Here is a 27517-nt window from a genome sequence, read left to right on the forward strand (position 1 = left end):
ATAGCTCAGAGGTTAAAGGTAAAGGTGCAGCAAACATACACATTCAAAGGGGACATAACAGGTCGAATGTCCTTAACTTCCCCATTTAATACAGAGTGTGTAAAAATGATCTACATCAAAGAATTGCAGATGTTCTCGTGTATCGAAAACTTAGGAGCTGGCATGTCTGTCACTGGCCTGCCTTCAGAGGAATGCCATCTTCGATGACCTTTAAGTGAACGCCTTTGGCTTCAAACCTTTTTACTGCAGCTGAATATAAAATGATTATGAAATGTGCAGTGCCCCTCTTGGGAGGTTAAGTTATTGCAGAGGTTTTATAAGTGCCTTTTATAAATGTCGGATCCCTGAGGAACATGTGAACTCGCACAGTCACGCTGATCCCTGTGGGTGAAGGAGATGTTGAACAAGGCTTGGAGCTGCTCATTCTTGTAACTGCACAGCACCAAGCCTCAAAGACATATCCAATGAGCGGCCTCATTAAGTCAACTTCAGTGATTGAGTAGTCTTTATGCTTATCAACTTTCAAATGGATGTTCTAAGGCTGAGAATAGCAACAAAAGGATGGAAAGGACAAAATGACGGACTTTTCCTGCAGTGATCATAAAATTCCAGTAATAACTTTTACATTTTTAACCCGTATGAAAATTGTCAGGTTGCATCAAAAGTGCCTTACTTGTTCCCCATGCATAGCCTGTGTGTACCAGCAGAAGTAGAAATAGCGGGTGGTGATATAGAGGAGCTATCCTGCAGCTTTGAGGGTACCTGAATCCTATCGTGTTCTAGTGAAATCACCGGAGGTCGTTCTCATCCAAAAACTCTCTGAATCCACTTTTTCTGTTGTTGCTTTTTGTCTTCTTTTTTGGCCCGTGCCTCTCTTGCAGATGTGATTTTTTTCCGTTTTTTTTTTTCCTGTACTTATCTCTACGAGACATTTTTTTTCTGGGTGCATGTCCATTACATTGAACATCACTATCATATTCAGAGTGCTTTGTGGACATCTTTTCAAACATGTTTTGCAAACTGCTTTTTCCTTGGAAGCTGTGATGTGGACTGCAGTGCTGAACGTGAATTACAAAACCAATTTCCTTTTGTTGATTTGTTTTGTCTCTTGGAGATTTTTTTCGTTCGGGGGTTTGTGGGTGTTTAGTCGAGTGGTTTAGTGATGGCTTGTGACGCAGCAGAGAAATGCCATCAAGTGGCCCACTTGAACTGAGAGCCCATTTTGGCAGATGCTTTATGTACATGTCTGTGTCTACATGTTTGTGTGTGTAGAGCTTAAGGACTTTTCAAAAAGTCTAATTAGATGATACGAACAGGAAACCTTTTTTGTCCACTCATATCATAGTTGCTCCTGTCTGCCCTTATCGTCCTGTTGACCACTACAGTAAAAAAACAAAATCCATTTTGTCATGTCCTCGCCACAGAAACAAGTTTCTCTTTCTGAACATGTTGTTGGCTCTTAGCAACCAGCTAATACAGTGTGTGTTGTGCATGTTTGCAAATGATAACCAGCTTTGCATTTCTCATATGTACCCACAAATGAAATGCATCCAGGTAAAATGCACCGAATGCACACGATCTTCACTTGTAAAAGTAGATTTATATATATATATATATTAGCTTGGCCACATCAAGAAAGGTTTAATTAAGTCCAGTATTTTCTCTAAGGATTCGAGTTTTAAAGCACACGAGGAACCTTTGGGAGCCAACCATATAACAGCTCATTTGCCTACGACCATGCAGTAACTCACACTTTTAAAGAGGAGTTCATATAACTGTATGTTACATCATGTCTGTTGGCTGTCCACAGTACCACATGACATCATGCCCCCACATCTATACAAACCATACACCCATGTGCATTGATCAAACTGTTGCCTGTGTTGTGCCAAGCATGAATCATCGTGAGTTGGCCCGGTGGGTGTGGGGTGGGGAGGTTCTGTTTAGACTCATTTAATTGTGTTTTGGCTCCCCCACAGAGAACGTGCAGCTTTGGAGGCTTCGACCTGTCCAACCGTTCTCTCCATGTGGTCAACGCAGGCTCAGAGGCCAATGTAAGTACCGGCAGCTTGTAAAATTACAACAGGCTTTAAGGAACACGAGCTGAACTCTCCTGTCACACTAAATCACCTTATATCTTCTGCTTTCTCCTTTGTTTTTGTGATCACTGTGCCCTTTTCTCTTCTCCTGTCCAATCGCTCTTGATCCGTTCCCACCTGTCCTCATCTCTCTTTCGCCTTCTTTCTGCGACCTCCTTTCTCTGTGTTCATTCCTTTTTGTCTGTCCTCCCTTTCTGTCTTCTAATCACAGCACAAAGAACAGGAGGCGATATACAGAGAAGTGGTAAAATCCCCAACCACGTCGAGGATCTCGCTCGGCAAGAAAGTCAAGTCAGTAAAGGAGACAATGAGGAAACGCATGTCGAAGAAGTACAGCAGCTCCCTGTCTGAGCAGGTTAGACATAAACACACTGGGACACACACACGGATGTCATTTTTCACTACTTTATTTGTAGAGATTCCAGATAACATTGAAACTTGTGCAGATTTACCGTGTTTTTTAGGACAAATGAGGAATGTATAAACAGTAGAGACACTTGAACCCTAACTTTATTCAAAACGGAGCAGCTAACACATAAATGGTTGACACATTATGGGTTTAATCTGCAAAACAGTGAGCCAAAAACAACTGTAAAGAAATAAAAGCTCCCCATTTTGTGCAAACATTTGGAGGATGTTTTGTAGTGTAAGCCGCATATTCTGTCCACAGGCTGTGAGTGGGTGGAAGTATTTGTGTTAGTTACAGCATAAACACAGAGCACTGAAACACATTCACATTTGGAATCCTGTCTCTCTCTGCTGTTCCACTCCCGGGGCCCAGTGTCTTGGGTGGAGTGTGTGCTTCATACTGAGCTCATGGAATGATGCAAGTCTCCCCAAGGCTCAGTTCTTTGGAAATGGAGGGTTAAAGTGTGAGAGTGTAAGAGGGCTGTCTCATCTGCACTGGCCTAAATTTTCTGGCCATTCAGTGGTTTTACCAGTGGCCTGTCCAGCCCCACAGTTTAACGTCACCCTGCAGACTGTGTTATTAATGCACGGTTGAACATCTGTTTGTCGCCCTTGTCTCAATAAAGTGACCCAGATATCACAGCATCAGTTACGGAGACATTGATCAGGAATGAGTAAAGAAAAATTAATTGCCATATCACAATGTCTGACTGTTTGATAGACCACAATGCCACCTAGTGGATAACTGAAACACTTACAGCAAATATAGCTGTACTGTCACGTTGTATCATTAGACAGAATAATAAACATACATAGATGTTATGTTGATATGATTTTTTTTATTTTATTTTTTACTTTATTCTAACTCCTTAAAATAAGATAAATAAGATGTCATGAGATTCAACCAAAATTTGATGAGGTTTTTTTTTCTTCATTTCGCAAAATAATACATTGGGCATTGTTAAGCAATATACCTTTAATGGTGCAATTAAATTGTATCATTATCAGTTTTGGCTAAAGTAAAAAGCAAAAAAGAAAAACCTGTTATTTATGAAATATTAGTTTTATCATAAATGTACTTTAAATGTGTGGGGGGAAAAAGGGAAGGACATTTTTCCATATTGTGTACATTGTTCCAGATTGGTCAAATTGGATCTATAGCTGAACAAATCTGTTTTGTTTGTCTACACATGTTTTGGACATCAGCAAAGATTAAATAAATACTGATAACCCCATATAATGCCCCCACTTTTGTCCCTTTCCTACCCCCTCCACGTATGACCTTCCCCCTGTCTTGGTTTCCTTTCTTTCCTCACATGTCAACCTCTTAACAACGTCTCTCACATCCTTTTGCCACTTTAACTGCATGCGTCTTTGTGTCTTTCCCTTGTTGTCTTTCATGACCTGTCTGCATCTCCCCCTCTATTTCGGTCTTTCAGTCCAGTCCAGATGGAGCTCCTGGTTCCCCACAGTCCCCTCTGCCTGACACCGACTCTCTGGAGAAACCGAAGCTTAAGGCCGGAGGCTCGGTAGAAAGCCTGCGAAGTTCACTCAGCGGACAGAGTTCAATGAGTAAGATGATTGTTTTAAAAGAACCATTTTTTAGAAAAGGCTTTTACCTTGCATTCAAAACAACTTGACATTTTGAAATAGAGAAAAACATTATTTATCATCTTGTAAATCACCTACGCCAAGTCCTTCTTAGTAAAGCACGTACTTTGGGTTATGGTGCCGGTACATCATCATATATGTCGTGTAAAAATGTTGCACTCGGTAAGAACAATCTAAAGATTAACAGATTTAAATAAACAGCTTGTTTTGAGGAAGGCACAACACTAGATGGTGCTCATAACATTCGCTGCTGGCTGCTTCTGCTGCCTCTGGCATTACATCTACGCCAATGATTTTTGTGGCGTATTCTCTCCTCCAGATGACTCATGTGTTGTGATCTTAGAGAGGTTTCAAGTGTGTTACATTCTCTCAGGTAATTTGATCTAATTGTTATCTGCGGTCTTCAACCTAGTGGTTCTGTCGTGTTTTTGTGGTTTAAATAACTGTTGTTTCAAGCTCTGGATGAACTGAAGACTTGGCCGACGTTCAGTGATTCAGAGCGCACACACCCACACACACCCACCCACACACACACACACACACACACACGCACGCACACACACACACACACACACACACACACACACACACACGCACGCAGGCTCACAGGCAAAAACATGCGTCAATGATTATGTAGGAAGTCTTTTCTCTCCGATTCCCACACGTCAACAAGATTTCAACAAACAGACATATGCACCTCCTCCAAGGATTTGTAACAAAAGTGATGAAGATCCTGTTGATGTTTTTCTGTCGCTGCGGTCAAAATACAATCAATCAGTCTAATCTGTCTTTGTAGAGACACTTGATACATTTATGTTATTTAACTATGAAGTCAGGATTGACTCTGTTGATGTAGAGCATCAGAGAAACCTTCAGGTAACCATTGATTATAGCTGCCTTTTTTTTTTTTTTTTTTTTTTTTTAATGAAAAGTGGCCAGTCTCTGATCAATTGTAAATTGTTTTGTAGCTCATATAAATACTCCCGTGTGTGTCTTTGTGTCCAGGTGGTCAGACAGTGAGCACCACCGACTCATCGGCCAGTAACAGAGAGAGTGTGAAGTCAGAGGACGGTGATGACGAAGAGCCGCCATACAGAGGACCCTTCTGTGGCCGTGCCCGAGTCCATACAGACTTCACTCCGAGCCCCTACGACTCCGACTCCCTCAAACTGAAGGTTGAGATACTTTGCATAGAATTGTGTGTACAGTCAAGGTCACACAGGCTTGTAACTCTGAAAGACTCTTCCGCCTGTGTTTTATTTAAAATACAGCTCTTGGTGTCTTTGTTTTGTTTTTGGTTTTTTTTTAACAACCCACAGCTTCAAATTCAAAATGCCAGCCTCAGGTCACTTCTCTTCTCTCTCCTATGTGATTCTCCAGCATGGGGATGTGATTGACATCATCAGTAAGCCACCCATGGGAACGTGGATGGGCCTGCTTAACAACAAAGTGGGTACCTTCAAGTTTATATATGTGGATGTGCTGAACGAAGAAGTGGAAAAGCCCAAACGGCCTGTGAGGAGGAGGAGGAAGGGCCGACCGCCCAAACCCACATCAGTGGAGGATCTGCTGGAGCGCATCAACCTCAAGGTAGATTACCAGGCATGCCAGGTTTCATACAGAGTTATCTTAAATTGAAACCCAAATAGCTTGGACTTACACTCACAGTCCTCTTCTTATAGTTTCTGTGAAGTTTCCATGAACTGATTTTTGTCATAAGCTTTGCAGAAATCTGTTCTCTGTTTAGCTTGAAAGAGCCCACCCATCTGGCACTTCAGTAAGAGAAATCAAATCTTTAGAAGTAAAAGAAAATATTGTTATAGCCCTACATCTTAAACACGTTTGCAGATGAACAGAGATAAATATAATGTACCCAATTACAGGCTGCACGGCTTAGGATGTTTGATTTGACACTGACGCATAAACATTAACACCCACATCGTGACAACCACACCCCAACAATAGCTTGCATCTTTCATCAAAACCTCCACTTCGCTGGGAGCTTGATATCATCTCCTCCCACTCAGGCAGCCAGCAGGCCTCACTTCCCCAAATAGAGATGGAGACTTTGTGGGTTGTCTGTTTTTATCTCTGGCCAATTTAAAGGCCAAGTTACAGATTAAAGATTAATGTTACTAAGCTGTGAATCTGGTTGTTACAAGTGCAACAGAGCCTTCATGGCCTCTTAGTCACCACGGGATTTCTGGAGTGGGTAAGTTAGACTAAACACATCTAAAACAGTGTCCAATTTGTAACCATTCCTTTGCCAGGTACAGTATTTTAACTAGCCTACTCTTTCCGTGCTGGCTTTCTGGCACGTGGATGAGGAAAAAGTGAGAAATGAACTGCAGTTTCATAGTTTTCTTGAGATTTTGACTTTATCTTGAGTCTATAAGACAAAAACCTAAAAAGTAAAATTGCAAGTGAATTAAGAAAAAAAAATTGGATGGCCTTCCTTCCTTCATTCTTTCTAAGGCGTCAGAGATAGCATTTTATATTGGTCAGACTTTTACGTTGACTTCAAGGAGATTTTGGTTTCCTGACTTGTTTTCGAGTCACACACTTGTCTTTTTGGCGAGTTGAAAAATTACACTGAGGACTTGGCTGCCTGTGTTTGTGTTAGTTGGTGGTCCTTTTGTTTAGTCCTGCATCATTCAGCGTGAACAGAACAGGGACACACAGTTCTCTACCGTGTTCTCCACCGCTGTAATTGGCAGTTTTTCCATTGACATGCGGTCTATGTAGTTGTCCAATAAAACTGTGTTGGTCACCTAAGCTTGGAGCCCGGCGATATTCAAAGTGGAAGCAGTTGAGTGCTTTGAATGATAGTCAGCTGACTTCACTCTTCCACTGGGTGATCTCACAAACTTTTTTCTTCTTCTTTTGTGTTATTTCAGATAGCACGGTGGTTTGGGTGACTCACTTTGGTGTGTGTTTGTGTTGGTGTGTGACACTTTGTCTTCTGTGGTTGAAGAGTACTTTGATGCAACCTTCAGTTGTTCCCACATTACATTGGGAGGGTTTTCCTTTTCAAGTCCTGTTTGCCAATTTGGTCACAGCTAGATTAGGTTATGACGGTGTGGCAACACGTTGCATGTTGTTTGGTACAACGAGCTCAGTGATGTTGTTACAACTCGCAACAAGCGTGTTGACAGTGGAAGCAGCCAGAGCAGGTTTAGCTATGACTTAACGTGATTACATGCCATGTAAAAATCCAAATAGCGTTTTAGATTTTGTTTCCTAGTGTCTTTTTCAAAAATACACAATGTGGATAGGAAACTTTGAGCAGACGACAACTGTCGACTCTACAGTTTTTTTCCTTTCTACCTTCACGTTTGTACGTTTTATGTAATTTATGCTTCTGCTGCTCCAAAGTTCTTGTCACTGGTCCAATGAGTCAAATCCAAAGTGTATTTTTCCTTCCGTCTTGTGTATTTTTTTCTTCAGTCTTTAGACACCTTTGGTCATAGCTCCTCAAAAGAAAGTTTAAACTCAGACTTTCTGTTATATAGGAGCACATGCCCACTTTCTTGTTCAACGGCTACGAGGACCTGGACACGTTCAAGTTGCTGGAAGAGGAGGACTTGGATGAGCTGAACATCAGAGATCCTCAGCACAGAGCCGTATTGCTCACTGCTGTAGAGCTGCTACAGGAGTACGATAGTAAGTATACTGAAAAACACACACACACACACACACACATTTTAGATAGCTATGTGATAAAACACTCAGGGTTTCAGCTTTTAGTGTGTTTTCATGAGTGCATGTATTTGACTATACTGAAACAAAGATACATTTTTGAAGCCTCAATATTCCTCCAGGGTTTAAATGTTAATATAACTAGATCCATTTTTTCAGCTGCAGCAGTTTCTTCCATCTCCTTTTCATGCTAAAAAACAAACAAACTGCACTGTACTTCAATCAGTGTGCCAAAATGTTCAGAACAAGTATAAATGAGAACCAACCAAACTTCAAAATCATTTCCAATTAATTTTGCAGAAAAAGTTATATATTACCAGGAAGTAATACTTTTAAAACCATTTGACTTAGATTGTGATGATATTTCTCTTGTCTTGCTATGACCAGGTAGCAGTGATCCAGAGCGCAGTGGCCTGTCAGGCTCCCAGGAGAAGCTGCTGTCTGAGGGGCGGGGCCTGGTGGGAGACTCCCCACGGGACTCCGGGTGCTACGAGAGCAATGAGAACTTGGAGAATGGTAATGATTGCTTTGCTTAGTCTAGACCACCGTTACCCAAAGCCAGCTGGGAGTTAGCCTAGCTAAAGCTGACTCCGGTTCTAGTCTAGTTCTAGTACCACAGTAACACCTTCGCCTTTTTCCTCTCTGGGCTTCCACCTCTGCTCCATTACTTGCTTCTGCATCCTAACACCCTGGCCATCTCACTCCTCTGGGTCGGTATCTGGCAGAAAAAAACTCCTCTTGCTGCCATATCTGCCCCCAAAAGCCCACCTTTACCTCTCTACTCTGGGTGCTCTAGAGAAAGAACCCCTAATCACCTCAGACACTTTTTCTATGCTTTCACTCCACTTTCTTCACCACTCTTTCCATCCTATAGGCATTCTTTTCCATCAGTGCCAAACGCCAGTTGTAACTAAGAGGGAGCCAGGCCCCAGACCACTAAGTCTAGTCCACCCCACAATGCTGGGAGCACAGAGGGAAAGACTCTCCCCAATGCACAGAACTGTTCTCACGAGAACAAAGTCACTGCCCAGTGACGGACTCAGCCTCCCAGCTGTCCCTCCTGTGGGTTCAAGGCCGATAGATGGATGCCAGGAAGAAGAATACGAGCTCAGAGAGTATTTCTGTTAAGTGTTTTTAATTGGAAAAAAAAAAAAAAAAAAAAAAAAAAGCTTGCAGAGTAGTATGTCAATAGATGCCTGTGTTTTTTTTTTCTTCTTTGCAGTGGTGATTCTTAAGGCTGATAAGATTATAACAAATGTTCTCGTCAGGTCACAGATCACAGTTACCATTTATTCTCCTATCTTCACCATTTCAAGATGTCACTTTCCTTGTGTTTATCGTGACCATGTTGCACAATCATACAGTATGTGCCTAAAATGATGTGGATGAAAATATTTTTTAAATTGTAGTGCGCTGATTTTAAGAGAGTTCTGATTATAGAAGTTTATTGAGGTTTTATTTGAGAATTTTTGTTTCTGTACTTTTTGAGACTGCTCGATCTCTCTGCATAAGACCCTGCCTTCTTCATTCTTTTAACAACTCCATAACTCATAAATCCTTGCTTTGTCTTTTTTTCTGTATCTGTATGACTCCAGCGTAACTACTGGTTTCCCCCCTTTGTGTGTGTATGTGTCATTCAGGTTCAGTAGTAAAGTGTGCAGTCTGCCACAGTAGAGATTTAAGTTGTGGAATAAAAACCACTTCTCTACAAAATAAAGGATTCTCATGCTGCTTGTTTGATTTTATGTTTCTCCTTTTTTTCTGTCTGTTTTTTCCTTCCATGCCACTAAATGCTGTTCACAAACTAGCTGCATAACATTAACATTTAGAAAACATTCTGCATTTCTTTCAGGGTTCCACAGCTCTAAAATCTGATTCAGTAATGTGTTACTGTATATTAATGAATCTCTCTGAATATTTATTCGTCTCGAGAATTGGCAAAAGGAAATTTTTGATTTTAGTTCAAATAATAGAAGGTAACTAAAAATCATGATGCAAATCTCCTTGAAACTTTTTTTTGGGGGGGGGGGGAAAGGCACTATAGAGCCCTCAATTTTTGCTCTTTGATCAATAGACCTTTCTTTAACATATATGTCTGATTCCTGTGACGACATGTGGTACTTCTTTCGCATATCATCAAACAACTTACACAGGATTTTTATAAGCATATATAATGAGGTGATGTTGTGAAGTAAAAGGTGGGTAATTATGTTTAGTCAGTGAGCTCCATAACAACAAATTAATAAAAATGTATGTTTTATTGCATGTTATTAATGTTGTGATTCATAAACCAGTATAATGTTACTCATTATGTAGTAATATAAACAATTAATTGATTTTAGAAATCTGCAGTTCGCATTGACATTTATTGTTTATATCTATAGTTCATTACAGTTAATATGCCATTATATGTCACTGTATAAAGTGCATCATTGTTGACAAGATTTTAAAATATAAGTATCATCGATGATGTGCTAATACAATCCAGTAACCCATCTGCCAAACAGAGGTCACTTCAATGACTAAACATTCTTGGCTTGTATTGGATTTTTAATTTCAAAGGATGTTTTATTGAACCGTCCATAGACCTCACTCTCCCCTCCCGATTCCATTTCTGAATATAAATGTTGCAATTACAGCATTTCTCTTGGGAAGTACTCACATTTATTACAATCCCTTCTGCCAAAAGAGGGTAGAGAGATTTTATAACATTCCATCTATTGAACTACTTTCTGTCATCCCACCGTTTCAAATATTTGGCAAGTCACAATATGTGGCTCTCCTCCATTTTTTTCCATCCATTCTGCTTCCGTAAGCCAAAGGATAGATGGTAAGTTGCTTCATCCTTTTGTTTCTGAAGTATTCCATCCAGATATCTTTACTTTGGATTGCTGCTATGACAACATTTAAATCAGTAAGTTTGGTCAGTGGCATTCCATCCCTCCTTCATAAACATTCATCTGCTTTTAACTGTGCCTTACAGATGAGTCTTAAATAACCATGCAATGCTTGTACGAGTTTAATTTATTTTGCAAAGGCTTGCCTCTGGTGGACTTGTTAAATTAATGAGTGCTGTGAATATATTTTCCAGTGATGCCAACATACACGGTATGGAGTATTTGTGTCATAGATACACGTTAAAATGTGTTTACCACCTTTGCTTTATTTTTGCCAAAAACTGCAAGAAGCAAAAGAAACAAAATGTCAAACCGAATAGCTGAGTCATGCATAGTATTAATATGAATCAAGTTTTTATATTAGTGAAAGCATTGCCATAGAAAGCTGAGGGGTGGAAAACATAGCTGTTTGCCTTTCAAATAAGTTCCACATCAATGCTAAGTGCGTATATTTATTTTGCAGGTAAAAGCAGGAAAGCTTCCCGTTCCAGTCGTTCTTCTGCAGGACTCCAGTCTCCTGACTACCCGACGCTGCCCATGACTCTTTCTACAGAGGCTCTGCAACACAACGGCAAAAACCAGCGTACAAAGTTTCCAAAAATCTTCTTCGTCAAGCCCTCCCTCAAGGGTTTCAACTTGCTTGGGCTGCGCAAAGCTCAAAGACAGACACCCATCCCAGCCAGCCGCAGCTGTGAGGACCTCGATGGTCCCCCACAGCCCTCTGGACCCTGGAAACGATCCCACTCTCTGGGAGATCTGCACTGGGAGCAGAACCTTGAGCAGAAAAATGATCTGAGTTTGGAGCTTAAACCCTCCAGGGAAGTACCCAAATCCTGCAACAGCAGCCCCATCAAGGTCTGCAGAGGTGACAGTTCTGCAGCTCCAAATGGGACTCCAACAGTGAGCCCTAAAGGAAGGGCTGACCGACCGCCCGTACCCTCCCAGCTGCATCTCCGCTACCCTTGTCCGACAACCCAGTCCCCCAGCCCTCCGGAGCCCCTTTCCAGTCCCACTCCAAGTCCTCCTGATTCTAGTGCAAGCGGGGAGAGGATCATCCGGACTCACCCCAAAAAGCCTCCCATCCCTCCTCCCGTTCCTGCCAAGAAGTCTAAAGAAAGACTCGCCAATGGCCTACGTCACCCTCCTTTCTCCCTGCCCTCCTCGCCATCACCTACTCCCTCGCCCACCCACTCCCTCAACAGATCTCAACCGAGTAGCCCCATTATCCGCAGCAGCAGCAGCAGCCCCAGCCCCAGCTTCAATGCCCCCGCTCTGCCTGCCAAGACCCCGAGCACCCCCACCAGTCCGTGTGCCACCTCCTCAGCCTCATCCTTGGGCGAGGAATCAGGCACTCCGCCTGCAGTGCAGCCTCCATGGCTCTCAGATCTCGGGGGCAAGATGGCTGTTACAAGGAAGGTTTCCCATAACAAGATGAGCCCTGACCTGCTCACCCTCCTGGAACAACGGCTGCAAGCTGAGGGGATCGATCTTACTGAGGAGCCCTACTCTGACAAGGTTAGGGAAGTATCTAAAACATAAAACAAGAAAAATCACCTCATAATTTAGATTACCAAAAAATCTGAAACAATTTTTATGACAGACTGATGACAGATTTATTCACATTCAGTTAATATACTGTTCAAACATGCAGGCAATCTGATATTTAATCAAAAGTACTAAAATTCACAAACTCGATTCCTTCAATCAATTATCTCTTTAGCACTTGCGTACATATTTTTGTGCCAAATAGTAGATAAACACACACACACACACACACACACACACACACACACACACACACACACACACACACACACACACACACACACACTAAGCTAACCCGATAAGGTCGGGTATTCAATTTAGAAAAAAATCCCATCCCAGTTAATGCAAAACAAAAACATTTGAAGTCATATTTCCATAGTTAATTTGATTAAAGGGCTCCAAGACACCTCAGAGCTATACTTATCTGGCGTCAGGCTCTTCTGGTTTAGCATTGTAACATGCCTAACTTAACTCAGTCATAATTTGACTGTAGCTTGGATCCAAATTGCTCTGCGTTTAGGCCAAAAACATCAGCAGCCTGCTTTGGAACTGGTTTCATTTAAAAAATAGACACTAATAGAGTCTAAAGTCTTTGTGTTTCTTTTGGTGTGCAGATGCCGTTTTATATGCAAGAGCATTTATTTGGGTGTGGGGGTGTGTGTATGCACAATAATAAATATGCTGCCTGCAACTGAGGAGGAAAGACTGTGGCTTGAGTCTCACTGTGATGCGGTTCAGACTGTTAAGTTTATGGGCTGAATCTTACTGAAGGCAGACAGGGTTATAAAACCCTCCGCCACTTGCCAGACCCCAGGCCCTTTAACATGGTGGAGCCCCTAACACTGGCAGGATAATAACACATGCAAACAGACCGAGGCATCAAGGGATGAGGTGAGAAATAGTGCCTTAGACCACAGTACAGCTCTGCTGGATTCCTCTTAGTCTTAAATGGATTGGCAGACACATGGCAGGGTCCCGCAGGCATGATTGTAGTCACTGGGGTCAAACGTCATTCGGGTAACTAAATGACCAATTTAGCATTTAACTGTGAAAATTAAAAATGATGACAAATTCCAAGATCATGCTGTTGTGCAAAGTGAACCTATTGAACATTGGCACTTTCGAAGCTCCTCAGGGCCACATGCAAATGGAGATGTTCTAAGGTTAAGTCAAACAGGGTTTTTACTCAGGAGATCTTTACCTCTGTTCATCTATCCTTTCATCCCCGAAAGACCTTTGATTCAGTTTCGCTGAAAATCGTATTTAACATATGCTCATAACATGTTTGGCCCAGTTTTATCCTTAACATAGTCACTGCTTATAATATTTTTAACTAGATCTTGACATTCTTTATTGTTTAGATGCTTTCAGTTTCAGAAAAGTATGGATTAGGGTAAGGGTACTAGAGTTTGTAGACGAAACAAAATAATGAGTTCTTACCTAATTCCCTTTAGAAATCTGTTCATTACCTCGACAGAAGATTCTCTCAACGTTTGCCCATACATTTATGCTTTAATCTGCTTCATTCATTCTTAAACAACCAAATCTTAGTCTGAGTAATATGACGTTTCTTCATTATGTTGTTCCACTTCGCGTTGCCTGTAAGCTTCACACTGGTTAGTGTTTTTTGACATGACATTTCTTACATGTTGTTTCCCTCTGTGAAAATGTAGATATGTTCCTCTTTCTAAATATCAATTTGTAATCTCTCTTTACAATCCTATTTCAGCATGGCCGATGTGCCATCCCCCAGCCACTGGTACAGCGTTACTCTGAGGACTTGGCACAACCTGTCAAAGACATGGCCTCCACCATGGATCAGCTCAGAGTCAAAGAGCTGCGTAAACAACACCGCATGGCTGTAAGGCAACAACACCAGTTTTCTTGAAAATATGTAGGAGCAATTCTAAAAATTTTAGACCAAGCAAAATGCTGAGAGGCTTTGTTAGAAAGTAACAATAAAGGCTGGAAAAATAGGCCAGTTGTGACACAAATTTCCTGTACGCAAGGCTGGCAACACAGGAGAAGGCACTGGATTATTGGTATAAGTAGTCTCAAATTACTTCATGTATTTTAAGTCTGTCTTTACTCTATAACTCTGCACATATTGTATTGCCAAAGTTGCCTGAAAATGTGAAAACCCAATGCTTCATTATCATAGGAACTACTGTGAAACTAAAGCCTTTTCTTTCTTTCTTTCTTTTTTTTTTTTTTATCCTGTTCTGACTCAGATCCCCTCTGGAGGTTTGACAGAGATGTGCCGGAAGCCTCTACCCTTAGGTAACATCAGCACAGTCTCTGATTGGCTCATCTCCATCGGCCTACCCATGTACGCCACATCTCTGGCAGCGGCAGGAGTCGACACACTGAGCCGCGTGGCCTTGTTAACAGAGAGCAGTGTGTGGGAGGCCGGGGTTAGGGATGAAAGACATGCCCGCCGCCTGATCAGTGAGGCGCGATTGGTCAACACACACAGAGAGGTGCAGTCCTAATCATGTTGGTGGAAACATGCAAGAGGTTTCAACTCACTGGTCAGTACCATCTTATTGAAACATGGCTAGGAGGTGGTCTTGGGTGAATTGGGCACAAGAGTGCATGACCGAACGGGTGAGCACAGCACTATAGGACTTCCTGTCCCACACATGTCAAAAGACTTAACCCTGCTCTCTGGTTTCCTCACTCTGTCTTTTCTCAAATGTTTACGGCATGGAGGAGTTTCTCCAAACAGCCAAGACAAGATATCAGATGCCTTTTTAAAAAAAAAAAGACTGTAGACTCACTCTGTGGGATGGCTTCCATTCTGAAGACACCCCCAAAGTCTTAAAATAAAGACTTGGATCTGCCTTTACGGAAGATAGCACACTCTTTTGTAGGATGGATTTTTTATTTAATCCAGAAAGATGGTTTATTTTGTGCATATAAATGCGTCATATTCATCTCATGTGGCAACAAAATCCGAGGGTCTTTTAAGGAAGTAGCTTGGCCAAAGTGATTTCCTTCTCATTCAATGTTTCATTCCCACTAATATCTGAGTTTTTAATCAACTAAATACACACACCAAACAATGAATAACTGGTGGCTTGAGGTGGCTTATTTTGTATCATGTTTCTGTATTATAGCATAATGCACATCCTAATTTTAAAATGATTTATATGTTACAATTTGTGTTTGCCTTTTGAATGTTGCAGCCTTATTTTGAGGCCAGCTGAGTCTTTTCTAAGCTGAAACAGCTGACATCACAACTTTTTATTTCATATTTTACTTCACATCTTTGATGCACACTTTGCTCTAATATTAAGAGTCTTACAGAGAGCTTTGTTTTATTGTAGTAATCACAGTCAGCTTTCACTGAAATACATTCCCTGATGTATCAAAGGACATTTTAAGTTGCCATACCATTATGAATGACCGCAAACACACATGCTGTAGTTTTGACTACCATAACAGACATAACTGTGCCAATGGTGCAAGCTTTTTTGTTCTGAATGTCTGAGAAATAATTGAGTCAGAGATTTTTTTTATGAATACACACATTCAACCAGATAATTTCAGTGATGGATGTGGACCACAGATTCCAAATATTAAACTACAAAATCGCAAATCCCATGTTCAACGTCCCTCGGCCATGTTGAAACACATTCGCAGTCTGTACATGTTGCAGAGGGATTGTGGGATAGGGTGGGACACAGCTCACATCTCGGGTGTCATATCTGGAATTTATTGGAACGTTTACACTTTGGTGTTGAGGAATTTTGAATTATAGCTGAATAATAGGCTCTTTGTGATTTTCTTTAAGTTTAAATGGATGCCGTTTTGAAATGAGATTTAAGCGTAAAAAACAACAGTAATGGTAATAAAAAGTGTCACATCAGGTGAAATACTGACCTCCATAACAAACTCACACCATGAAAAAAAAAACAAGTCTTGAAATTCAGGGAAACACTGAGACAGTTAAAACGTCTTGGGGCGAAAAACAGAACTGAAAACAACGAGAAACTTTCATTTGCACATTCTGCATGAAATAAATCAAACATCCTCATTTGTTGTTTTCCCTTCTTATTTCTAACAGTTATATACTTCATAACCAGAACTGAACTAAAGGCTTTTTCCATGGATTTCATATTTGAACATTTTACCAACTGTTATTGCTAAATTTAGGGCCTGTTTTTTTTGCAGTGGGCACTCGATCGATAGATATTTGATGCTTTTTTTCTCTTCAATCAAAGTGGTGCTCTGGGAACATGAGGACGGGGGTCATTATCAAAAAAAGTAAAAGACCCGAGAAGAGTTCTGCAAAAGAATGAAAATACTGACACTGTAAATGCACTTTAGATAGTAAATCTAACTGTTTTATAGGCAGAATTGGCTACATTTTGTTCACAGGTCCAAAAATGGACATCTGTTGTCAGGTATTGTAAAGGGTTTCAATGGGTTATGCTGGTATTTTCTTTTAGTATTAAGTTCCCAATGCCAAGTTTAATAACCATTCATGAGTTAACCTGTTCCAGTTACTCACTCCCGGTTTGTTTATACAGTCTTACAAAAATTCATTCTTAATTACATATATGAAATGCATAGCAGAAGTTGCACATTCTGTATATGTAATTGATATTTAAATAACTTATTTTTCCTTTTTTTTTTTTCATATCAACTGTAATTAGCTGTACTATATGAATAGCAATACCTTCCTGCATAATGCATATTGCTCTAGCCAGTAAGGAACTACAGTATGTATTGTAAAATATGTGTACAAATTATTTTATTTGGTTTTCATCTACCTAATGATTGTCCATACAGATTTGCTTGTGTATTGAAACAGCAAAAGTAATGTCCATAACTATTTGTCATTCTGAAATATAATAAAAACTGTTTCTTGCCATACACCTTCTGATTATCGCTATGCACACACACACACACACACACACACACACACACACACACACACACACACACACACACACACACACACACACACACCAATGCACAAGCACACAGTAATGGAAAGATTTGGGCATTGCCTGCTGGCTCCTTTCATCAGTGTGGTAAACTGTGACAATGCATGTTGCCCTTTTAATTATATTTTCAAAATAAAAAAATGTAAAATGGGGATTTGCAACAAAAGGGTGAATCATATCCCTCGACTTGATTTGATTAAAACCAGTCTGGCAAACATGTTATTATTATATTTATGGATTTCAGAAAAAAGAGGGATTTAAATGAGTTTCTATGGTTTGCTCAAACAGAAAAATAAAAAGATCATTGGTAACCATGTTGGGATTCAGCGTCTCTGAATAAAAAAACTCTTGTATTCACTATACTGTCAAGTGTTTGGTTGCCATAACTCTCCTAAAACAAAGAGCTTAGAAATATTGTGTCCTTGTGTGTCCTGTCCTCATTTAGAAAACCATACACATCTGCTCAGGACCAAGACAACAAGTTCCACAACAGACATATTCTTCAGATTGGCTGCTTGTCTGGCTCTTGTTGTAGTGCAGCTGTTGTTAGTGAGAGCACACTGAGGTTTTTCCTGTCTTATTCATGTCAAGGAGCCCCAAATAGGTTCAGACCAGACTAAGAACCCCAGTTTGAGAATAGTTTGTCCTCAAAGGGCTGCATCTGAGATGATTTTACTTGCATAACTTCTATCTCAGCTGACGTCTGGCATTCTTCTGAGTGAGGACACAGACAACTGAATAAGCATTTCCTTCAAGAAGAACAACAGAACCTGTTTAGTGTATCTGCTAGTACCTCTGAAACAAGCAACTATAATTTGCCTCCACTTCATGACTTCATGCTCACCTGATTTTAAATATCTCCTTTGGCTTACTTGCCGTTAATCTGAGCTCCTTTCCCCTCTGTGTTTTTTTTTTTAATGGATGCTGAGTATTTTTGTCAATGTACAGACTAGTGACAATTCCCCCAAAGTTCTGAGGTGTGTAACAATACAGACACAATAACATTCCAGCATGCCTTACTGTGACTTCAAATCACAGGCATAAACTTCTAGAAAATATATAGTCACTTAAATTTATCCTTAAATTCTCTTGTTACTTGTTTCCCTAGAAGGTGAGAAGTCATTTAAGTAATCCCTCCGTATATGAAGTCTGATCCATAAAGTGTCCTTTAGTGATTGCAGACAAAATCCAACCATTGGATTTCCAGCCCTTCCCACTGCAGTGTCTATTTATTCTTATCATGGAAACATAAACTCAATTAAGGGGCTGCTTAATTCCTAAATGGGTGCCCTTAATCCAGATGTAGTGGTTCAAATGTGCAAGGTTCATGCAGAAATGTGTTTAATTTCTCTCTGCTTGCAACTTCAGCGATATTTACTTTAATTTGACACAAAACTCTGCAGTACCACAAGTGGGTGGACACCCTGCTTACTGAATCTGTGAGAGAGCAAACTCGGAGAAACTTCAGTTGAACTCCATGCCCAGGATATTACTGAGTAGCACACAGACATGGCGTGTCCTGAGGCGCTGAATTACTGATTTAACAAAGCTGGGTTGCTGCATCTCACATTTGGACTAATTACATGTTGAACATTTGTGTGTGAGTGATAAGTTTCCTGTAGTTTCCTGCAGAACTAGACAAGATAGATGGCATACAGCAAAAGGGTATCATACTAGCCATAGTTCTGATTAGACCAAACCTGATTTACCACAGTGACCTTACTGACATCCCTTACCGTAGTTCTGTGTCATAAACTTCTGTGATGCATGGCAGATTTAGCTGCCCAGCCTTGGCAATAAACCTTTAATCTATTCACCATGTTTGTGCCTAGCTTGCAATATGCAGCACTGTACTATTCACCTGGGAGAAGTCCAGCCGATGGGCCTTCAGCAGAATTGTTTTGTTGCTATTTATTCCTTTTGCTTTTTCAGGCCAAATTGTTTTTCATAAGCATTGTTGCTCCCTTGGCTACAGTAGCTGTCACCAGCTGAAAGGCTCTTGGTGAGGTCGTTACTGTTTTGAATACCCTCCTAAGTACAGGTGTGGTCTAATGGTGGGTTCTGGCCTTGCTGTGGAAAGATATACAGCTCAGAGTAAGGTTGTTACAACTGGCCTGAGGGGAAAGAGAAAGTTTAAAACACACACACACACACACACACACACACACACACACACACACACACACACACACACACACACACACACACACACACACACACACACACACACACACACACACACACAGTGAACAAATAGACTTTTTTCACCAGCTTCTTTTCATTATACATCAGAAGTCTACACTGTTACCCTGGGGTAATAAGACAGTGGGCTCTCTTGTATGAATAACAACGACTTTTAACAGAGAGTGCATCAATGAGATTTCTCTAATAGGGGATATGTTTTGTCTGAAGGCATTTGAGTGTCATGATATCTCAAAGTTTTTGGAAACTACAGTAATAATACATTTATTTAGATGCATTTATTATCAAATTGAGAATATTTTGTTAAATAATAATAATATTCCTGGTGGGCTATTTCACAGCTTTTTTTTCGCACAAACCTACTATCATTCTAAGCTGTTAGAGCCTCAATAGATCTCGTTTCAATAGAGCCCAGCGTTTACCTGTGAGGCCTCTCTCCCTGAACACTGGGTGACGCTGTTTTACGCACAACAATCCAAACCAAATCCTGTACGAGGTGGAAGTTTTTCGTTTTTCCACGTTCAGTAACCTGACACCCAGAAGACTCGGAGCAGAAGGATGGACTCTTAACTCGGCTGGAAGGACGGGAGGAAGGAAGAGTCATCCAACGAGCGCATACGAGCAGGGACCGAGCAGAAACGAAACGTTGTGCGCAAAAAATAAGCCCGTGGCTCCGGCAGCGGAGGAGATCTGGGTGCCTGCGCGTCTCCAAATCAAACTGGCTGTCCGCTTCAAATGATCTCAAAGCGACAAGTTTCACTTTCCACTGGCGGATGGGTGACTTTCCACAGCGCTTTGTGAGGAGGAGATGATGAAGAATTTCAGCAGCAGTCCCCTTCACAGCAACAACCAGACTCCCAACCACATAAGAGAGCGAAACAACAGAAAGTACAGCTTACTCTCTGCTATACCGTTGCGATTTTCCCTGCGAGGTTATGGTTTCTGCATGGCTACGCTGTTCCTCTTCTGTTTCGGCTCCCTTTTTTACCAGCTGAACGGAGGTCCTCCTAAAATCCTGCTGGACATCAGACAGTATCTCGGTAAGAACTTTTCCTCTGTTGGCTGAAGCTCGACATCAAAGAGGGTCTGCTAATTAAAAGTTGCACTGCATGTCTAGACTCTTTAAGGGGACGTATAAAGAAGCGTTTATTCAAAATGGAACAAGTCTCTTTTATAAAATCCACAGGAGGCCAGCGTCCCACCGACACCATTCACCCCTGTCTGGTTATCTTGATATCCTCATATCATTTATAATTTTTAGACAATCAAAGTTGGGATATGTGAAGTTACTGTAGACTTACAAACATCTCATAATGGTGCAGATATTGACCTTTTGTATATGCACAATGCTGGGATTGTAGAAAGTTTCCCCCATGCTTCAGATTCTATATTTTGACACCAAAACCAGAGGAATGCACTTCCCTTTGGCTGGAATATCAGTTATGACTTGTCCGAGCATGATTGAGGACTATTATGGTAACAAGAACTTAGCAACTGTTCAGACTGATACTGTACGTGGATGATGACTGACACCTCTTCTTGTACAGCCAGCTGGTGCGCCTCGGCCACGCAGCGCTCATTACGCACGACTGGCACCGTGGAACAGGGTGCAATAGAGTGCCAAGGGTGATTTTTTTTTTTTTTTTTTGCTGGTTTTGTGAATCCGGTGTGTTTTTATGATTGATACAAAAAGAGACACGTGGAGCTGTTTGTACTACAAATGCTTTCATATCAAGGAAGTTTCCAATTTAAAATGTTATGTCCTTAAGGGAACATTGCATTTCATTTAGCTATGGCTTGGCACTATTTGATTACTGTACACTGTATGATAACAATAGTAAAGTGGATAACACCTACTGTGTGTCAGAAAGAGGGCACAGGTGGCTACATCTGCCACAGACAGATGCCTGGGCAGTGTTAGTCTTTAGGATAAGTTGTATCAATAGTCAAAAAGGTCATCTGTGTACGTACATATCTGATCTTGTTACCTAAAATCTTCTGATATCAGAATTGGATGCAAAAATGATTTCCTATCATCATGTCAGTCAGTTGGCTACAACAGGGGAAGCAGTTGGAAAGTATGTGGGCACGAGTGTGTCTATGTACGTGTGTGTGTGTTGAAAGGAGGTTGTGTTCCTACCTAATTTCTCACAGAGGGCTTAAGGCCTTTATGACGTGATAAACATCTGGAACAGAATGACAGGCTCTCACCAAATCAGCCACTAATCCCATGGGTCAGATTGGTTTCCTGTAGACACACACTTAGACACACATCTAAGACACTCACATATGCATGCATGTGCACACACGCCTGGACACTGCAGCTGCACAATATTGTCAAGAAATAAATCTGAATGGGTTCAAAACAGAAACACTAAAAGATTTTCTTAGGAAGTTTGTATAATTCTGTTTGGGTATTATGGAGAGCAACAATACTTTCCTCTAAAATACAGCTTGATTGCTTCGATATACAGATTCGGTATACACTATACAAACTGAAGCAACATTCAGTCTGATGAAATTTTGCAGCCTAATGTGATTTGGAAACTGCAGCAGTCGATGCAAGTTCATTTTATCTTGGAGTAATTGCACAAAGCTAATGCTTGCACTCTATGGGACAGCCGGTAATGTCTCATACTTTCTCACAAAGCAGCACTCTGCTTCTGAGAAACACTCTATAACCTGAACAAACGCTCACACACAAGCTTATGATATTGATGTGCAGATGTACATTTAGCACAGACCAACACACTTTCTTCAAATTACAGACAGAGAGAGAAATACGTAATCCACCAGCACTCAGACATGTGTGGACCATGAGGCCAAGGAATCCTTCTGTTAGAAGATCTATGAGTGTCTGTTCCCACATGAATGACGGGATCTTCACTGCAGCTCTGCTCAGAGACCCTGAGGTTCTGAGCCTTGTCAAACACCGACTCTTCTGTACTCTGTTGACCTCAGGAAGGGGGTTTGTTATGTAATAATAGCACAACCACATTGTAGCAGCTCAACTGGGATCTGGATAAGTAAACATCTCCCCTTATTATGATGCTGAGGCAAGGAAGAAAGACTTTGTTTCAAACTGAAAGTTGTGACAGTGAAATTGGTAATATGAAGGTGTTTGATTCTGGAGCTTTTGTCAGGTAGCATTTGTGACTGATTCCCAGTAACCTTCTGTCAGCACGGATGTAAAATGATTCCACTTTGTGGTGGGTCCTAAAAGGTGGGATGTTGGCTGGGAGAAAGTAAGAAGACGAGAAAAGTAGAAAGCCAGGCTTCAGATGCGGTCTGCTTATAGTCTTCATTCATTCTAATGGAGAGAAAAGAGAAATCTGTGATAAAGAGGGGAAGATGGAGTGCTTCCTGTGCAGAATATCCCTACGATTGGGAAGCAAAATGGCCTGTGCAGGTGCTTTGAAAGAAAGTTCACATGGAAGTTATTTTGACAAAGAACTTTATGTTCCTCTGTTTCTTTGTCAGTGTCAACTCTTTCAACTATCAGACACTCCGTCTCTCCATTAGTGTCTCTCTGTCTCCACTCTTACTTTTTCTGTGTCTGTGTGTCATAGAGTGTGTCAAGAATTGAATACAAACTCCAACAAACTGGAAAGGAAAACTACTACTTAGCGCATTAACTGGTAAAAAAAAAAATATATATATATCTATATATATATATATATAGAGGATATTCCGTTTTAATAAAACCTCTAAAACGCATTCACCCAGCAAAAAGGTTCACATATAGCATGGACAGATTCTTGACTATGCTCATATGTAGTCAATGCTATTTTATTGCTGCACATATACAGCAATAAAGTTTCATAGAAACTATCAAACTTATTAGGAAACATCATGAATTCATAGAACACAATGGATTTATTTCTCATAGCATTCAATGTCAGTAAAATAAGATCTGATAGCCCGGTGCAGATATTTTGCCTTTTTGTTACTCTGATGAAGACATGCTTTATCTAAACATGTTAGTTGCTGCACTATATAGTTATTTTATGTATCAAAAACCATCTCAATGTAGTTTTTCCTCTTCTCACTTTAGCTCCTCTCTGGAGCTCTGCAGAGAACAGGCTGTTTTGTTTGTGTTCCTAAGGCGCATTGATATCAGTGACTCTGTCCTCTGATTGGCTGACTGTTTTCAGAGCACCCATGCCAAGCACAGCTTTTCTTAGGTCTTGTAGCTTGTATGCTCAGTTACGCACTGACCGCTTGGTGTTTTCTTCCACATAAAAAGTTGGACAGTGGGCCATGCTTAGGGCAAACCTGACATGAGCATGAGTTTGTGACATCATAAACTGACAGAAGTCTAAATGCACAGTTGCTGCATTGTGTGAGTGTTGAGTTGTGTGAAATGTGTGAAATGTGCGCATTTCTCTGTGGACTGAGCCCTTTGACACTTGAATTAATGCAACATGGGATCTTTACTAATACTGTGCGCTTAAGATGTCAACTCCTCAGATTCTTATTTGTATAACTTTTGGCTGTGCTTTGCCGAGATGAAGGCGAGGACTCCTGGTGGGCTAAGTGAAGGTGTGTGTTTGTATATGGAAGAGAATAGTGGGTTGATTTAGCGCGATTGTGTGTAAGGTGTGTGTGTGTGTGTGTGTGTGTGTGTGTGTGTGTGTGTGTGTGTGTGTGTGTGTGTGTGTGTGTGTGTGTGTGTGTGTGTGTGTGTGTGTGTGTGTGTGTTCCCCTCAGTCTGATGCAGTGGAGGGAGAACAGACCTGGTTTTGTTCGGCCATGTGGGGAGGTTGGTGTTTGAGGGTGTCACTCAACATATAGTTGCTGTAGCTCAACTGGTGTGCTGACCTTTAGACCTGGATTTATAGCATGCTCACAGCTGTCTGTTCCTAGTCACTGACCCTGTCTGAGACTTTCTCTGTCATCTCTTCTTCTCTCCTACACCTATATATATTGATCCAGCTCCTTTGACAAAAAAAGTCTCTATTTGAGTGAGGTGTCTGTGTGTGTGAATACAAAATCAAGCCTGACATGTGTAGCAGTGATTTCCCTCGATGTTTGACTTGGCTGAGCTGGAAGGTGTCAGACTGATTTAATTCTTTGTTCTTTTTTTTTTTGAACGGTGAACATAACCTTTGTAGGTAACAGTGACTGTTCACAAGTCAGGGGAATGCTGGTTTGGAGCTAAAACTGTGCTGAATGACAGATTAGCTGTGATTAGTTGCCAGTTTAGAAATCTTTTTATAGAAGGAACTGTCTCCACACTTGGCTAAAAAGGCATCGCTAAAGAGAAATATGAGAGGATTTAGGAAGACGAGACTGTTGCAGAGTTTGAAGCCATGAAGCCTGTGTTTGGCTCCTACAGCGATGGGAAAATTAGTATTGCTCCTCTTTAATTTTGCACGGCACCCTCTTGTAGCTACTTGGAGCTGAGAGGGCAAAATAGGGAAAAGGATTTAGAATGTTTCTTTGTTCCCTGAAATCGTCTTATTGAGATGGATCCTTCCGGTTTAAACAGAGCACATGGTTCACTGCCTAGACACGTGGATGGATGTGATGGACTTTCAAGGACATTAAGGTTTTCATGAGTGTTTGTGTGTCGTTATAGTCTCCAGTCCTCTAACCATGAATCATAAATGCTGAACAACTTGGTGCAGCTGTCAGTCTTTCACTACACATTGCCCTGCTTCTCAAAGGAACTCTATAACCTCACACACATAAATCTAACTTTTCAGAAACTGGCCAGTGAAGTGTTCAAGTTGGAGACTGCAGGGCAGTATTAGGGATTAGACAGGTATGTGTGGACACAGAAGAAGCTTTAGGATCTCACTCCTCCCTCCAGTTTCTGTCATATTTATGCCACTGCTGGCCAGAAAGTGGGTGAAAGCAAACTTTTTAAGTGAATTCAAATAAAGTTTAGTTTGGCTGGTGAGCACATAGTAGAAGTAGTGCTACAAATATACTTTATATGTACATAAAGAATAAGAGAAAGAGGATGGGGAAGAAAGTGGTGCAGTGAGAGAAAGGGAAGGTATGCCTTCTGTAAAAGTATGGTCATTACAAACACAGTTCGCTTTACTCATGCTGTATCTGACCTCTGACAGACAGACTCAAACATACAGATAATAAAAATACATTATTTTTCTTTTTACTTTGCTAATTACAAGGTTTGATTGAATAGAAACTGCCTTTAAACCATTCAACATGGCAGAACCCAGTGCTGGCCATTACCACAAATAAGCATGTTGTGCAGACAAACTTTGGTTGATTAATTGCAACTTCAGAAAATATGTTGTCCTGAACTATAAGAAAAAGTATAGCGCATGATGCATGCAAAATGTGGAATATTCAGAGAATTTTCAGAGTAAAAATGTATGACCTTAGTACGTGTGGGAGATAAAAAATAAAAATAAAAAAAAAATCCTTAAGTGCAGACACTGGTTGTAAAAGTAATGCTGACATAATCTAGAGTAAGTGAATACTGCTATTTACAAAGATTTGTTGGCCACGGAATTAGTCGCTGTTATTTATTATCCAGCTATTGATAGTTGATCTTTGGATGGACCATCGGCCTGGTGCTTCGTGCTGAGATGACTGTACATAGCTGTGGTAGATTTTGATTTCCTAACTTTACCTGGAGTTTGCACTGCACGTCATTTTCATAAATTTTTTAAAATATTTTAATGGCTGTAGCGGTCTTTGAATGTTTTTCCTGTTTATGCCGCATCATCAAATCTTACACAGCCACACATGTTTTACTGGAGCCTGGTAGTAACATGTCCTTCTTCTTCTTCTCTTTTTGTTGTTTAATTTTTGACAAAAAGTTTTTAGGTTGATTACAGCCACCTTCTGGCACTGGTTATACATTGCTACCTGTTGATGGTAAAAACAAAAGGACATAAGACAAAGTGAGTCACATAAACTATATATATTTTTTTTTTAAACTGTTTAAAAAATAGAAATGACCCATGACCCATCCCTACTATCTAGAATTGTATGCATTTAAATCCTTATCATTTTCATCGGGGTAAACATGTAGATGCTGCCTGTACTTAAGCACGCATTAAGCGAGGACATGCAGGTGAGAAATGTTATCATGATATATTTTTAAAACGAACTATCACCCCAGAGCTGCCCAGCACACCCACAGCATCTGTAGTCTTGAGGTTAAATGCCTCACTTATGAGCAAGATCACAATCGTTTTCTTGAGTGGAGACTTGAATTTAGTCACTTTCCCTGTATTTACTCAGCCTTTTGAACCTTTACAGACCTGTTCCACTAACCTCAAGTCTGACCTGCTGTTTTTGGGTTTAAATGGAATTAAAACACACTGCGCTTAGTTACGCATGTATTTTATGCATGTGTACACACAGCTACACATACTGTAGTGAGGAAGCTGACACACAAACTTTTAAGAGTCAGCCAGCTGAGTAAGTGTGAGTTTTGGACCAAACTCGCCACTCCAGTCACACTAGCGTGCACATTTCCTGTTAAAGGATATTAAAAACAGGGTCTGTTTTCTTTTTTCTTTTTTTTTCCAATAATCGTATTTTGTTCTTTAAACTGACAGATTTGATAGCATTGACTTTGCCCAAAGTGACAGAGTCCATGCTTTAAGTCAGTTTACCAAGTGTCAAATACAATGCTGGTCAAGCCGTCACAGCATTTTGAACTAACAGGGTTGCCAGGTGTGCACCAGTCTGAGCCTAAGTGAAGTTGGTCATGTGGAAAAAGACTGCTTATTTATTCTCTTCCCTTACACCTTTACATTTCTGTTATTTATCATGTAAGTTTGAGCAGAGGTTGAAACCAAAAGCACAAACATAGATTTATATGTAATACTAAAAGCCTGCACTCTGAGATCCCCATGTTTAGGAGGTGAAGATAGAATAATATTTTTCATCTATCCAACACCTCCAGCTGACAACACTCATTAAAAGGTGAAGGCAGAACAACTTGGCCTACTTCCTCTGAATTCCCCCCTGCCTAAAGTGTGTTAGTGTCGAGGAAAACTAAGCATTACCTCCAACAGACCCCAAAACAACTCCCAACTGGCGTCACATCCAGCCTAAATGCCAAAATAATTAGATGGATTGTAATTTCCTCACGGTTGGTAAAACAAGCAGC

General features: G+C 40.7%; 2 protein-coding genes across 9 annotated transcripts in view; both read left to right on the forward strand.

The window, feature by feature from the left end:
• The window catches only part of sash1a (SAM and SH3 domain containing 1a), a 162483-nt gene extending 145250 nt beyond the window's left edge, over nucleotides 1–17233 (forward strand). For 6 of the 7 annotated variants that reach the window (XM_069701819.1, XM_069701822.1, XM_069701821.1 and 3 more), the window contains 10 exons: nucleotides 1980–2054; nucleotides 2311–2454; nucleotides 3947–4079; nucleotides 5124–5293; nucleotides 5499–5708; nucleotides 7631–7781; nucleotides 8205–8333; nucleotides 11178–12229; nucleotides 13989–14120; nucleotides 14491–17233. In XM_069701819.1, the coding sequence (XP_069557920.1) occupies nucleotides 1980–2054; nucleotides 2311–2454; nucleotides 3947–4079; nucleotides 5124–5293; nucleotides 5499–5708; nucleotides 7631–7781; nucleotides 8205–8333; nucleotides 11178–12229; nucleotides 13989–14120; nucleotides 14491–14751 (2457 nt within the window). In that variant the 3' untranslated portion in view covers nucleotides 14752–17233. Of the gene's footprint in view, nucleotides 1–1979; nucleotides 2055–2310; nucleotides 2455–3946; nucleotides 4080–5123; nucleotides 5294–5498; nucleotides 5709–7630; nucleotides 7782–8204; nucleotides 8334–8691; nucleotides 9558–11177; nucleotides 12230–13988; nucleotides 14121–14490 lie in introns of those variants that run through there. The other variant, XM_069701826.1, reaches the window with a different exon arrangement.
• A 2715-nt stretch (nucleotides 17234–19948) lies between these two features.
• Nucleotides 19949–27517, forward strand: part of usta (uronyl 2-sulfotransferase a) — a 53664-nt gene continuing 46095 nt past the window's right edge. For both annotated transcript variants that reach the window (XM_069701827.1, XM_069701828.1), the window contains exon 1: nucleotides 19949–20456. In XM_069701827.1, coding sequence (XP_069557928.1) covers nucleotides 20225–20456 — 232 coding nt within the window. In that variant the 5' untranslated portion in view covers nucleotides 19949–20224. The remainder of the gene's footprint in view (nucleotides 20457–27517) is intronic.

The sequence above is a fragment of the Brachyistius frenatus genome, unplaced genomic scaffold, assembly GCF_029030835.1.
Source record: "Brachyistius frenatus isolate BFR_SWC_R1_liver_20210118 unplaced genomic scaffold, ASM2903083v1 Contig_38, whole genome shotgun sequence".
In the NCBI taxonomy this organism is placed as follows: domain Eukaryota; kingdom Metazoa; phylum Chordata; class Actinopteri; family Embiotocidae; genus Brachyistius; species Brachyistius frenatus.